Below are 14,015 nucleotides of genomic sequence, written 5' to 3'. Positions count from 1 at the left end.
CCTCCCCAGCAGCTTCGGCTCCTGTGTTTACAGAGCTGTCCCTGATCACACTGCACTGGTTCCTCACGGCCTTCGCCAGCGTGGTGGACATCAAGCTGCTTCTGCGCATCTGGGACCTGTTTTTCTATGAGGGCTCCCGGGTGCTGTTCCAGCTCACGCTGGGCATGCTGCACCTCAAGGTGCTCCCGGGCCCCACTTCAGGCTGAGGAGTAGGAGCCCGAGATGGGGGGCAGGGAGTGAGAGACCTCCCTGGGCCAGGCAAGACCAGTCCCCCGGCCCCTGACAACTGTGCCAAGGCAAATGGGTCCCTGAGGATGGGGGTTGGGGTCAGCTCAGTGCCAGGTTCCTGCAGTAACAACCTTCTCCCTGCATCCTGCTCTGACATGGCCCAGGAAGAAGAGCTGATCCAGTCAGAGAACTCAGCCTCCATCTTCAACACGCTATCGGATATCCCATCGCAGATGGAGGACGCGGAGCTGCTTCTGGGGGTGGCCATGCGGCTGGCCGGCTCCCTCACCGACGTGGCTGTGGAGACTCAGCGCCGCAAGCACCTGGCCTATCTCATTGCAGACCAGGGTCAGCTCCTGGGGACCGGCACCCTCACCAACCTCTCTCAGGTGACCCAGGATGGGGGGCCCTGACTTGGCCCACAGCATGTGGGGAATGGGTCACCTTGAAGTTCAGAGCAAGTGCGGGGGCTATGGGAAACCAACCAGCCCTTCCTGCTCTGCACCCCAGCCTGGCCCAGTCAGACCACAGCTGTGGGGTGACCCAGGGCACCTCGGGCTTCATGCGTCTCAGGTTCTGACCCTGGCACAGTTTGGGAGGAAGGCAGACCCAGCTCTGAACTGATTATCTGTTTTCAACTCTCAGAGCCGGCATCAGAGGCCATTTTAGATGAGAGAGCATAAGCCAAGGGCTGGTGGGTTCTCTTCCGGGGGCCAGGACCGCCCTGACCCCCTCCTCATGGTGCAGGTTGTTCGCCGCAGGACCCAGCGGAGGAAGTCCACCATCACTGCTCTGCTCTTCGGTGAGAGCTTTGCGGGTGCCAGGCAGTGTGGGCATGGAACAGTCTGTCCTCACGCTCACGTGGATGTGGAGCTTCCTCGGGGGCCTGGAGTGAGCCGTGGTCACCATTGCTCTCTGGGCCTCCTAGGGGAGGATGACCTGGAGGCACTCAAGGCCAAGAACATCAAGCAGACGGAACTGGTGGCTGACCTCCGGGAAGCCATCCTGCGCGTGGCGCGTCACTTCCAGTGCGCAGACCCCAAAAACTGCAGCGTGGTGAGTGGCCAGCTCCCTGGGCTGGTACCAAACATGGCCCTAACTCCTCCAACCCCCTTGGTGGGCCTGTGTTCACTGTGGCAGGAGCTGACTCCAGACTACAGCATGGAGAGCCACCAGCGGGACCACGAGAACTACGTGGCATGTTCACGCGGCCACCGGCGCCGAGCCAAGGCCCTGCTGGACTTCGAGCGGCACGACGACGACGAGCTGGGCTTCCGCAAGAACGACATCATCACAGTGCGTGGGGGCGCTGGACTACAGGTCCTCAGGCTGGGGCGCGTTCCCCAGCCTCCCTCCACCAAGCCCCACTGCAACCCCTTTCCCTGCCAAGAGCTGCTCTTGTGAAGATGTAGGGGTCTTGGCCTGGCCTAGCTGCTGAGGAGTCATATCGGGCGTGCAGGCGGCGCTGGCCCCAGGCACCCAGCTTTGGTTCCTACTGTTTTTCCTCCTGTGCAGATCGTGTCTCAGAAGGACGAGCACTGCTGGGTGGGGGAGCTCAACGGCCTGAGAGGTGGGGGCCTTGGTCTGCTCTTGAGCTGGGAGAGGGAAGGAGGGGGTGGGCACAGAAGACTTCAGTGACCCTGGCCGCTGCCAGGCCGTTCTCTCTACCCCTGCCTGCCTTGAGGTCCCTGAAGCACCTGGGCCAGCTTCCCCCTGCCCTGCCTGCCTGAGCTGTGGCTGCTCCTCACAGGGCCTATTTTTCCCACAGGCTGGTTTCCAGCCAAGTTTGTGGAAGTCCTGGATGAGCGCAGCAAAGAGGTGAGGGGGTGGGCGGGCTAGGCACGGCTGGCATCCTCCTAGCCAGGGCCTGTGTCCCCAGTGAGTCCTGGCCTGTAGCATGGCAGAGAGGACAGAGGAGGGCAACTGGCTGCAGGTATCAGGCAGGGCTTTCTCAGACCCATCCCTCCCATCAGTATTCCATCGCGGGGGACGACTCAGTGACGGAGGGGGTCACAGACCTCGTGCGAGGGACCCTCTGCCCGGCCCTTAAGGCCCTGTTCGAACATGGACTGAAGAAGCCATCCCTGCTTGGGGGCGCCTGCCACCCCTGGCTGTTTATAGAGGAGGTAAGTCAGTGGCTGGCCCATGTCTCCCACCCTGCACCAGCCCTGCTGTGCCCCCCAGTACCCATCTTAGGCCCTTCCTGTCCCTGGGCCCCACGGAGAGGATGGGAAGAGCTGGCAGGGCAGTAACAGGTGCCCAGTTGGCCCCAAGGGCTTTGAACCAGCATCTTCCTGTCCCTACACTCACACCGTGTGCTGTTCCCACAGGCTGCAGGCCGGGAGGTCGAGAGAGATTTTGCCTCCGTGTATTCCCGCCTGGTGCTCTGTAAGACCTTCAGGTAACTGGGCCTGGGTGCCTCTGGTGGAGTCGCCTGCAGTGGGAGGGCGGGGTTTGACCCAGCCCCGGCACCCCAGGAGCTTTGGTGCCCCCTCAGGTTGGACGAAGATGGCAAGGTCCTGACCCCGGAGGAGCTGCTCTACCGGGTAAGGGGCCTCCTCTGGCAGACCCTATAGACCTCCCGAGGTTAGCCCGTGGGGGAGCCTGAGTGACAGCGGATGGTGCCGTCCCCAGGCTGTGCAGTCCGTGAACGTGAGCCACGATGCAGTGCACGCACAAATGGACGTGAAGCTCCGCTCACTGATCTGCGTGGGGCTCAAGTGAGTGTGGAAAAGGGGTTGGAGGAGAACGCTGGAGTAGGGGGGACCCAGCCCAGCATCAGGAGGGTCCTTACAGGGGACCCTCAAGGACAAAGAACCTCAGGGGCTCAGGTCCTTCCCTGAAGAGGGTGGTCTGGGGGCTGCTGAGGGACAGGCTGGAGGCCTCTACCATGGCTGCAGCCAGAAGGGCCTGGAGCCGCCCCTGCTCCCCACTCCTGGCCCTGTCCCCAGTGAGCAGGTGCTGCACCTGTGGCTGGAGGTGCTCTGCTCCAGCCTGCCTACCGTGGAGAAGTGGTACCAGCCCTGGTCCTTCCTGCGCAGCCCGGGCTGGGTCCAGATCAAGTGTGAGCTCCGGTGAGGACCTTGCTGGGTTCGGGGAATGGAGGTGGGTCAGGAAGGGCTGGCTGGGGGTGACAAGAGCCTCACCAACCCCCTCCTCACCTCTAGAGTCCTCTGCTGCTTTGCCTTCAGCCTCTCCCAGGACTGGGAACTCCCTGCGAAGAGAGAGGTGGGTGGTGTGGGCCTTGTAAGGCCTGTGCTGATGGAGCTGCCCAAACCATTCACAGGGTGGCTGAGGTGGGGACACAGAGTGCTGGTGTCAGTGGTTAGGAACCACCCCAGCCACGCCCAAGGCCTGTGAGGTGAGGGGCTGCCCTGTTTGCAGGCGCAGCAGCCCCTGAAGGAGGGCGTCCGGGACATGCTGGTGAAGCACCATCTCTTCAGCTGGGATGTGGATGGGTGACCCCTCCTCCCCAGCCCAGCCTTGGGCCTGGGTCTGAGGTGGCCCAGGACCCCAAGCTGCAGAGCCCAGGGAAGAGCAGCTCCAGAGCCCTGGCCGGGGCCCCGGGATATCAGGCTGCCCCACTCCAGGTTCCCCAGCACATCCCAGGTGGTGGCAGCAGAGGGTGCCCTGCCCTACCAGGGTCCTTAGAGATGCTCTGGGCCAAACCAGTTTGTACCAAAAGCCTTGTGAGGCGGTGGGGAGCCATGTCTGTGCCAGTCTTTGCTCAGGAAGAGGGAAGGGGATGGGGGTGACTAATAGGCTCCTGTCCTCCTTGGTTTATAAATAAACTGTCTTTGAGAACGTACCTCCTGTCTTCTGTACAGCCAGGGCTGCAGAGCTGTCTTCATGTCCAAGGCTCTGCCCGGCCCCGCAGATGCTGGGACACAACAGGCCCAGGACCCCCACCTATGCCACCCACCCCTTCCATGGATTAAGATACACTAACAGGCCTGTGTTTTTGTTTTTATTTTAAAAAGTTCACACACCTTCCCCATCTTTGTCCCAGCACTGGTTTTGGTGACTCCACCCCTACTCCCCTATGAGTCAGGCCAGAGTGTGAAGCCAGTGGCCCCAGGGCAGGAGACAGCCACAACCTCATGGCCATCTCTCAGCCCCACAGCAGGGTGAAGCTGGGCCCAATTCCCTCCTGTCCTAGGGTCACGCTGGCTGCAGTGAGGCGGCGGGGACGGAATGTGAGTGGGTGGAGAGCTCCTGGCAGGAAGGCCAGGTAGCACCTCTGCCCTCGTGGCACTGATAAGGAACCAGGAAGCAGGGCAGGTGGGGCACAGGCCGTGGCAGGGTGTCTACATGTCAATCACACGTGATGGGTGGGCCTGGGTAGCTGCATGCCAGACTGGGCACCAGACGGTGGCACATAGCTCAAGGGTAACCTTGCATCCAGTCCCTAGGAGCCATGGCCTTCCAGGCCCTTCTGTGAGAGTAGGATGGGAGGGAGTTGCACCCATCTCCTGTCCCCCCCCCCAAAAATATATGTCTATATGTATGTTGATATATAATATAGAGGTATATACACCTGTACAGAAAATTGTTGCCACCAACCACTAAATGGTTACACTACACCAAGACACTAAAATGGCAGGGAGCCCCATCCCAGGAAGCCCTGGGGTTGGCAGACATGGGGACTAGGGGGTAGAGGCCCAGGCTAATTTATCCCTTCACAGCAAAGCAGGGAGCAAAAAGGAGATTCACCCCCTGACATGTCTCAGCCCTGGGTCAGAGGAGAAGCCTCCTGGCTGGGCTTCACCTACCTTAGCCAAATTGTAGCCAGACAGTGCCCCTGACCTCAAAAAAGGAGGTCAAGCTGAAATGGCCCGGGCCCTGACTGGGTATCCAAAACCCCAGCGTGAGAGCCAGGGCTGCTTCTTGACAGCTGCTCTCCTCTGCCCTGGGTGGGCCCGAACCAGGAGTAGGGGCTTCTCTGTTCTGGCCTCCCAGGGAAGGGAAAAAGCAGGGGCTGTGATTGTCAAGACTCACAACCATGTGGAGAGGCCGAATCACGCAGGAGCGCCACGCACCAGAGTGCCCTGGCTCCCAGCCCCGTCCCCACCCCAGTCTCAAGCCAGAGAGCTACAAGCAGGAATCCCAGTGCAGCTGCAAATCATGGCCATCAAGGAAGTCTGTGGAGAAGAGGCTTGGGGCTGTGGTGCTGAGCGGGGCCAGACTCAGCACAGGACCACCTGACGACAGCTCCAGCCAGTCCATGCTGTCCAGGTGGCCATCAGCCAGGTCCAGGCCCATGGTGCTGCTGGGCTCAGGAGCAAAGTGCAATTCCGAGGTGTCCATGGGTGACGGGGGGTGGTCCAGGATGGCAGTGCTGCTCAGCATCTGGCTATGGAGGTCATCAATGAGGGAAAGGGGCTCTGGCCCCTCATGCCCACTGGTCAGCAGGGGCAGCCCCGTGCTGCTCTCCAGGAAGTCCTCCAGGCGCCCAGGGAGGGAGGGTGAGCCCGGCGGAGGTGGGGCAGCCTGGGGGAGCTCAGCAGAGGGTGATGGCTGTGCTGCCAGGGGGGACCCACAGGCTGTCTTCGGGGATGGCTTCTCCTTCCCTGGCAGGGACGGCGGCTCCTTGAAATCTGCTGAAATTTCTGCCAATCAAGACAGTAAGTGGGTATCAGAAACCAAGCCTGTATATCTACATGCGAAAAAATGAAGGTGGACCCTAACCTCACACAATTTACAAAAATAAAATGGATCAAAGACTTAAATGTGGCCGGGCGCGGTGGCTCAAGCCTGTAATCCCAGCACTTTGGGAGGCCGAGACGGGCGAATCACGAGGTCAGGAGATCGAGACCATCCTGGCTAACACAGTGAAACCCCGTCTCTACTAAAAATACAAAAAACTAGCCGGGCGAGGTGGCGGCGCCTGTAGTCCCAGCTACTCGGGAGGCTGAGGCCGGAGAATGGCATAAACTCGGGAGGCGGAGCTTGCAGTGAGCTGAGATCTGGCCACTGCACTCCAGCCTGGGTGACAGAGCGAGACTCCATCTCAAAAAAAAAAAAAAAAAAAAAAAGACTTAAATGTAAGAGCTAAAACTATAAAACTCTTAATATTTGCAAATCATGTATTTGATAAAGAAGTGATATCCAGAATACACAGAGAACTTCTAAAACTCAACAACAAAAAAACCAAACTTGACTCAAGAATGGGTAAAGGATTTGAACAGACATTTCTCCAATTATATACAAATGGCCAGCAGCACATGAAAAGAGCTCAATATCACTAGTCATGAGGGAGACCACACAGTGAGATACATCTCAAACCCACTGGAGTGGCTACTGTAAAATTAAATTTTTAAAGTGCTGGTGAGGATACAGAGAAACTGGAGCCCTTGTGCCCTGTGATAGAAATGCAAAATGGTATGGAGGTTCCTCCAACATTTAAAAATAGAATTACTGGCCAGGTGTGGTGGCTCACGCCTGTAATCCCAGCACTTTGGGAGGCTGAGGTGGGCAGATCACAAGGTCGGGAGTTCGACACCAGCCTGGCCAACATGGTGACACCCCATCCCTACTAAAAATACAAAAACTAGCCAAGTGTGGTGGCAGGTGCCTGTAATCTCAGCTACTCAGGAGGCTAACACAGGAGAATTGCTTGAAACCGGAAGGCAGAGGTTGCAGTGGGCCGAGATTGTGCCACTGTACTCCAGCCTGGGCAACAAAAGCAAAACTCCATCTCCAAAAAAAAAAAGAATTACCATATGATCTAGCAATTCCACTGCAGGGCATATACCCAAAAGAATTGGAAGCAGAGTCGCAGATGTTTGTACACAGGTGTTGAGAAGAGCATCATTCACAACAGTAAAATGTCACACCTGTCATGCCAGCACTTTGGGAGGCCGGGACAGGAGGATTGGCTTCAAGCCAGAAGTTTCAGCTCAGCCTAGGCAACAATGCAAGACCCCGTCTTTACCAAAAATCAACAACAAAAAAAGTAAATTTTAGGTGTATTTTACCACTTTTTTTTTTTTGGAGACTGAGTCTCACCGTTGCCCAGGCTATAGTGCAGTGGGGCAATCTTGGCCCACTGTAACCTCCACCTCCTGGTTTCAAGCAGTTCTCCTGCCTCAGCCTCCTGAGATTACAGGCACGTGCCACCACGTCCGGCTAATATTTTTGTATTTTTAGTATAGATGGGGTTTCACCATGTTGGTCAGGCTGGTCTCGAACTCCTGACCTCATGATCCACCTGCCTTGGCCTCCCAAGGTGCTAGGATTACAAGCATTATTTACCACAATTTTTTTTTTTTTTCCAGACAGAGTCTCGCTCTGTTGCCCAGTCTGGAGTACAGTGGCGTGATCTCGACTCACTGCAAGCTCCACCTCCCGGGTTGACGCCATTCTCCTGCCTCAGCCTCCCGAGTAGCTGGGACTACAGGCGCCTGCCACTACGCCTGGCTAATTTTTTTGTATTTTTTAGTAGGGACGGGGTTTCACTATGTTAGCCAGCATGGTCTCCATCTCCTGACATTGTGATCCACCTGCCTCAGCCTCCCAAAGTGCTGGGACTACAGGTGTGAGCCACTGCGCCCGGTCAATTTACCACAAGTTTTAAAAAATTTTTAAAAATGTGCAAAGGACTCAGCCATTCTCCAATAGAAGATACACGAATGGTCAGGCAGCACATGAAAAGGTGCTCCACATCACTAAATTACAGAAATACAAACTAAGGTACCACTTCACACCCATTAGGGTGGCTTTTATCAAAAAAATGAAAAGGAGTGCTGGTAAGGAGGTGAAGAAACTGGAACCCTTGTGTGTTGCTAGTGTGAATGTAAAATGTTACAGCTGCAGTTACAGTTTAGTGATTCCTCAAAAAGTTAAACACAGAAGTTACCATACGAGGCTGGGTGTGGTGGCTCCCGCCTGTAACCCTATCACTTTGGGAGGCCGAGGCAGGCACACTGCCTGAGCTCAGGAGTTCAAAACCAGCCTGGGCAACACAGTGAAACCCCGCATCTACTAAAAAATACAAAAAAATTGGCCAGGTGTGGAGGTGGGTGCCGGCTACTCGAGAGGCTGAGGCAGGAGAATTGCTTGAATCCGAGAGACAGAGGTTTCAGTGAGTCAAGATCGCGCTACTGCACTCCAACCTGGGCAATAGAGTCAGACTACCACATGATCCGGCAATTCTAGCCCTAGGTTATGCCCAGAACTGAAAGCAGGGACTCAAGACAGACACTTGCACACCCACATTCACAACATCCAAAGGGTGGAAACCACCCAAGTGTCCGGCCACAGATGAATGGATGAAGAAAATGTGGTGTATCCACACCAGGGGTACGACTCAGCCTTTAAAAAGAGTGAAATTCTGACACATGCTGCAACACAGATGGACCTTGAGGACATTATGCTGAGTGAAATACACCAGACACAGGAGGACAAAGTGATTCCACTTCTGTGAGGTCCCTACAATAGGCAAATTCATAGAGAAAGTGGGATGGGGGCTGCCAAGGGCTGCAGTTGGGGAGAATAGGGAGTTACTGTCTAATGGGTAGTTTCCCTATGGGGTGATATAGAAGTTCTAGAGTTGGCCAGGCGCAGTGGCTCAAGCCTGTAATCCCAGCACTTTGGGAGGCCGAGACGGCCGGATCATGAGGCCCGAGCAGTGAGCAGAAGGCAGGCTGAGGCAGGAGAATGGTGTAAACCTGGGAGGCGGAGCTTGCAGTGAACCAAGATCGCGCCACTGGACTCCAGGCTGGGTGACAGAGGGAGACTCCGCCTCAAAAAAAAAAAAAAAAAAAAGTTCTAGAGTGGATGGGGTGATAGCTGCACAACACTGAATGGACCTAATACCTCTGAATTGTACATTTAAAAAATGGTTAGAATGGCAAATTTTATTATTTCACTACAACTTAAAAAAAGAATTATGCAAAAACCAGGCCTGCTCCCCAACCCTGTGGGTTCCAGCCCCTCCTGTCCCAGCAGAATGCATTCTTTGCCCTGCAGCTGCTCTCACAGGCAAGGAGGTCGCTCACCTCCAGCTGCCACCTGCCCAGACCTCTCTCCTCAAACACCTGCTTCTGGCATCACTGCCACCTCTTGGGCCACTTCTCAGTGTCCCTTTGGGGGCAGGCGGCACCCACACCCACCATTCTCCCTTTCTCTGCCATCTCTTAGAAGTTAAGAGTTCAAAGCCTGTTCCCTTTTCCTTCTTGAACAATCTCTGGGGTAGCACCACCTTCCCTTGGAAACTCCTGAAGCTCATGCCAAGGCCTCTTTCCTGAGCACCCAGCCCAGTCATCCCCAAAGCAGGTCCCATACCTGCTGCCTCAGTGCCACCTACACTGGTGAGAGATGCGCCTCAGGCCCCAGGGACCTGGGGATTCTCCCTAAGGCTTGAGAATTGCTGACCTCACAGGAACACCAGTGACTGAGCTCGTCTTAAATTGAAATAAAATTCACACAACATCAAATCCACTCTGGTAGAGCTGTGGTTCCAGGCTGAGCTCCCGCTTTGCCTGTACCCCTCAGCCACTCCTCCTCCCCCAGAAGCCACTGAGACACGTGGAGAGAGGTCCGCGCTCGCCGCCCAGGGTCGGCACCACACGCCCAGCCTTCTTGCCTGCTGCTGCCAGTGAGCTCCTTCCCAGGGCCATCTCGGGGTCCTCTGGGATCTTCCACTCCCAGCTGGGTCCCTCACACAGATGCACGCTGTCTCCCACCCAGCATCTGCCCTACCCTCTTCCTCCCCTCTGCAGAGGAACCTCCCAGAGAGCTCTCCATGGCCACCCCCAACCCTGCTCTCAGGCCTCTCACGGACTTCCTGTTGTGCCCATGACACCTGCTTCCGTGTCCAGGCCTCGGTCCTCAGCTCCCTGGGCCACAGCTGGCTTCCAGGACACCACACCCTGCCACTGCTTGTCCTCCCGACCCCTAAGGCTGGGCTCAGCCCCGACCTCTGCTCCCCCACCTCACGCCCTGGGCAGCCTCCCAGCTCCAACTGCCAATCTAGATGCGACAACACCCCAACTCCTACATGCAGCCCAGACCTCTCTTACAAATGCCACTCGATGTCAACTGTCCCTGTAAACCCTCCACTCATGACACACCCCATCAGGGACTGCACAATGTGGTCCCACACGTGCCCCCTCCCCAGCTCACCCCATCAGTGGCTGCTCCACCCTGGCCCTTCAGGCCACAGCCCTTGAAGTCATCCTTGGCTGTTCCTTCCCTCTCTCCACACCTCATCCATAAACACACCAACCTGGCTCTCTCCAAATGGGGCCGACTCCAGCTGTTCCTCCGCCTGCCACTGCTGCCTGCTGGGCCACAGCCCTGCTCTCCCACCACCCCCAACCTGGGGCTCCCTGCTTCTGCCCTTGCGCGGCTGCTATCGCTACAGCAGCTGGAAGGTTCCTGGGTCCTGCATCAGACCAGGCCACTCTACCCAAGGCTGTGCGATGGCTTCCCACACGATGGAGCCAAAGCCACCCTGCCCTGATGCCCAGGAGGCCACGCATGATCTGGCCACAAAGCCCTTCTTTCCCTTTCCTCAACTACACTCCAACTCGCCAGTCACTCCCAAGGCCGCACAGATGCACACAGCTGCTCCTGCTCACAGGAGCCATCCCGGCCCTTCCCCACCAGGCTCCCCAGACCTCTCCCTCCCCTCCGTTTTTGTCCTAAGGCTCCTCTCGGATCTTCCACATGATCTGCTTATTTCTTCTACTTGTTGTCCACCTCCCCAGGCTGCACTGTGAGCTCCACAAGGGCAAATGTCTCTTCTGTTCATTGGCAGGCGAGGGCCTTGGGGCAGTGCTCCCTGCTGAATGAAGGACGACACCTTCCCTGGTCCTCTCATCCAGGCCCTGGAGACAGGAGGGCTCACAGCCACCACTGCATCCACAGTGCTTGCCCAAGACTGGTCACGCATGGAAGCATTCAATAAAAACAAACCAACCCAGGGCTAGAGACACCTATGAACAGAGAAGGCTGTCAGGAGGCAGCAGGGGATCTAGGGTTACCTCCGCTCTGAATGAGAATGTCAAACAGGTCGTCCATCTGCTGGCTTGAGGAACCATTTTCCTGCGGGACAAAGAAAAAAAAAAAAAAGATGAAACTCTTGAATGGGGGCTCCCAGCCTGAACTACGAATGAGGCCCCTCCCTCTACCCAGAATAAGCAGCCAGATCCACAGCACCCACGGGCATGCCCGGACTCCTGGTGCCCATCCCCCAACGGCCCACTCCCCAAGGCCTCTCTGACCCTGAAGCTGGGCTTCACCTGCCCCCTTTTCCTGCAGCTGGGGCTGTAGGAACCTCAGCCCAGCAGCCTAGGGCAGCCGCCCACAATGGCCAGGCCCAGCCCGCCTTCCTCACCTGCTGTTTGGGCTGCTGGCTCATGGCTTCCTCATAGCCAGGTGGTTCCTTCTTCAGCAGAGAAGTGGGGGTCCCAAAGACGGGCTGCAGTGGGTGCTCTAGGTCCATCTGGGCAGAGGCGGCAGGCACTGGAGAGCCAGGCTGGGATGAGGGCTGGACAGGAGAACAGGGAGAGGACCAGTGGTCAGGGGGCTGGGGGTACAGACCTGCCTTGTAGGGGTGAGGGGTGGGGATAAGGCCAGGGCCTCTCACACTCTAGGAGGGCAGATGGGGGGAACTGGCTTTTAGGGAGCTTTCGTGAAAGCCACTAGGTAAGAAGGAATACAGGATGGGGGACCCTCAACCCTGCAGGGGGTGCCTGGCCTCTTGAGGTTTGGGAGAGGTCTCTGGGCTGGGCTGGTCACTCCCTGAGATTTCTGCAGCTTCCTTCTCTGCTTGGGTCTGCTCAGGGACCCCCATCTCCTATCCTGAGGTACCTGTTCCTGTCACTGTCTCCTCCACCCCCAAGTTCTGCAGGACCACAAGGCTACATAAAGCCTTAGGGCAGCCTCACCTGTGGCCTAGGCTGAGAGAAGGTCTGCTGGGGAGCTTTCTGCTGCTGACACCTCGGTGGGGACAGCTGGCCTCTCTGAGGGGAGGACCCTGAGCTGGATCCTGGCCAGAGGACCCCACAGCCTCTCCCCAGGGCAGGCTACCTCTGACCTTCACTGGCCACTCCCCACAGAGCAGCACTAAGGCAGGCCCAGCCTGGTGTGGGCTGCTCAGGAGTCCTCTGCTGAGATGCAAAAATGTTCTAGTCTCAACAGCCAGAGAGGTGGAGAGCTCGCCAATGGTTCCGCCCTACGGCTAGGGGGTTTCAGGCAGGTGCCTTAACTTTCCTAAGTCTCAGTGCTCCCCGTGGTGAGATGGGGATAACGACCGCTCATTTCAGAGGGTCGAAACGGAGATTAAACGAAGCAAACACAAAATGCCCAGCACGAGGGGACCCCTGGCCCACGAGGGCTGCAGCGAGACGCTCTTCCCACCCTCCTCTGGGCCCTGCCCAGTTCCTCCCATACCCAGGTACCTGCTGGGGGCTTCCACTGGACAGGCCAGGGCTGTCTGCATTCTTATTGGTCACGGTGAGGACAAGGTGGGTCCCTGTGGAGTCAGTGATGAGGGTGGGAGGTGCAACCCCCTTGATGAGGCCAGGGCCCTGAGGACCCAGAAGCAGCTGGGGGGCGGGGACCGGCTCGGGCTCAGGCTGCACAGCTTCCTGCTTCACCACCACGGACGGGGGCCCCGGGGCTGCAGCACAAGGGTCTACATGGTTGGTGGTTGGGGCCGCCAGGCTGGGGCTGAATGGGTGAGCAGGGCCCAAGGGCTGTCGGCTCAGTTGGCAGCTGGAGAAGCTGTTCTCTTGCTTCACTGGCATGCCGAGAGGGGCAGGGGTGGGGACAGGAGTTGGGGCGGGCTGCTGGGCTCGCTTCTCCTGCTCCAGCTGCAGCCTGAGCCGCTCCACCAGCTGCTGCTTCTGCCGGAGCATGCGCGTCAGCTCCTCGATCTGCTTGTCTTTCTCCTGCAGCATCTGGTCCTTGTCGCGCCCCTCTAGCTCTGCCCGCCCCCCAGGGCTCAGGCAACAGGACCCGGCCCGGGGGCCCTCCTCCTTCACGAGGATCTGCAGTGGCGAGGCCTGCAGAGTCAGCTGCGTCAGGGGAGACGTCACCATCTCACCAAAGGTGTCCCCGGGGGTGGAGTTTTCATCGCCGGTGCTGAGCAGTGAGCGCTCTGAGGGGGTAGGAGACACAGGCGGTGTGGAGCCTGTGCTGCCAAATTTCACCACTCCATTGCTGGTCACCGTGGCCACCACCACCTCAGTTGGGGCCAGGCCTGCTGCCACCAGAGCTGGCCCTGTGCTCAGCCGGGCCGCCGGGAAGGCTACCACCACCTCGCCAGCCTTGTGCAGGATAGAGGTGGTGGCAGGGGCCTTGGGGGCTCCTGGGACAGGGCCGATTTGGTCTTGGTAGGCTCGAAGGCGCTCAATCAGCTCAGTTTTGGTGCCTGAGACGGGCAGTGATCGCAACTTCAGCTCCTGCTTCAGCTCTGCCACCTGCAAGGCAGTCAACAGTCAGGGAGGCCAGGGGCAGCTGGACACAGGGCACTGGGTCCAGGCAGAAGGGCACTTCAGATGCATCAACTACCCTAATCCTCCAGCACCCTGGAGGGCGCAATGCCCCCCACCACCTGAGCCAACAGCATCCTCCCTTTCATTGTTCTCACTCTAGCAGGGACCTGGTTAAAATGCTCCCCACCTATGCAGGCAGCGGGCGCTGGCACATGGTGCCCACAGCTGTCCCCAGCCCCCAACATGGTGCTTGGGCTCAATAAATCTTGAATGGAACAGACTGAATTTTGCAGAAGAGAAAACTGAGCTCATGAAAGTAGGGCCCAGCCTGGTTCAGAGAAC

General features: G+C 57.7%; 2 protein-coding genes across 8 annotated transcripts in view; one reads left to right on the top strand and one right to left on the bottom strand.

Annotated features, from left to right (window-relative positions):
• SGSM3 (small G protein signaling modulator 3) overlaps nucleotides 1–4,032 on the top strand; it is a 35,719-nt gene extending 31,687 nt beyond the window's left edge. Inside the window, exons 9-22 of one of the 2 annotated variants that reach the window (XM_025400086.1) lie at nucleotides 34–179; nucleotides 393–617; nucleotides 976–1,030; nucleotides 1,157–1,284; nucleotides 1,369–1,524; nucleotides 1,744–1,798; nucleotides 1,997–2,046; nucleotides 2,202–2,354; nucleotides 2,559–2,629; nucleotides 2,726–2,774; nucleotides 2,863–2,948; nucleotides 3,180–3,302; nucleotides 3,396–3,456; nucleotides 3,613–4,032. In XM_025400086.1, the coding sequence (XP_025255871.1) occupies nucleotides 34–179; nucleotides 393–617; nucleotides 976–1,030; nucleotides 1,157–1,284; nucleotides 1,369–1,524; nucleotides 1,744–1,798; nucleotides 1,997–2,046; nucleotides 2,202–2,354; nucleotides 2,559–2,629; nucleotides 2,726–2,774; nucleotides 2,863–2,948; nucleotides 3,180–3,302; nucleotides 3,396–3,456; nucleotides 3,613–3,690 (1,436 nt within the window). In that variant the 3' untranslated portion in view covers nucleotides 3,691–4,032. The remainder of the gene's footprint in view (nucleotides 1–33; nucleotides 180–392; nucleotides 618–975; nucleotides 1,031–1,156; nucleotides 1,285–1,368; nucleotides 1,525–1,743; nucleotides 1,799–1,996; nucleotides 2,047–2,201; nucleotides 2,355–2,558; nucleotides 2,630–2,725; nucleotides 2,775–2,862; nucleotides 2,949–3,179; nucleotides 3,303–3,395; nucleotides 3,457–3,612) is intronic. The other variant, XM_025400087.1, reaches the window with a different exon arrangement.
• A 141-nt stretch (nucleotides 4,033–4,173) lies between these two features.
• MRTFA (myocardin related transcription factor A) overlaps nucleotides 4,174–14,015 on the bottom strand; it is a 273,324-nt gene continuing 263,482 nt past the window's right edge. For 4 of the 6 annotated variants that reach the window (XM_025400081.1, XM_025400084.1, XM_025400080.1 and 1 more), the window contains 4 exons: nucleotides 12,636–13,658; nucleotides 11,570–11,722; nucleotides 11,217–11,277; nucleotides 4,181–5,837 (listed from right to left, as the gene is read on the bottom strand). In XM_025400081.1, the coding sequence (XP_025255866.1) occupies nucleotides 5,320–5,837; nucleotides 11,217–11,277; nucleotides 11,570–11,722; nucleotides 12,636–13,658 (1,755 nt within the window). In that variant the 3' untranslated portion in view covers nucleotides 4,181–5,319. Of the gene's footprint in view, nucleotides 5,838–11,216; nucleotides 11,278–11,569; nucleotides 11,723–12,635; nucleotides 13,659–14,015 lie in introns of all 6 variants that reach the window. The other 2 variants (XM_025400083.1, XM_025400085.1) reach the window with 1 other exon arrangement.

This window comes from Theropithecus gelada, chromosome 10, assembly GCF_003255815.1.
Source record: "Theropithecus gelada isolate Dixy chromosome 10, Tgel_1.0, whole genome shotgun sequence".
NCBI lineage: Eukaryota > Metazoa > Chordata > Mammalia > Primates > Cercopithecidae > Theropithecus > Theropithecus gelada.
The sequence above is the reverse complement of the archived record's forward strand: the minus strand, read 5'-3'. Positions and strand labels throughout refer to the sequence as shown.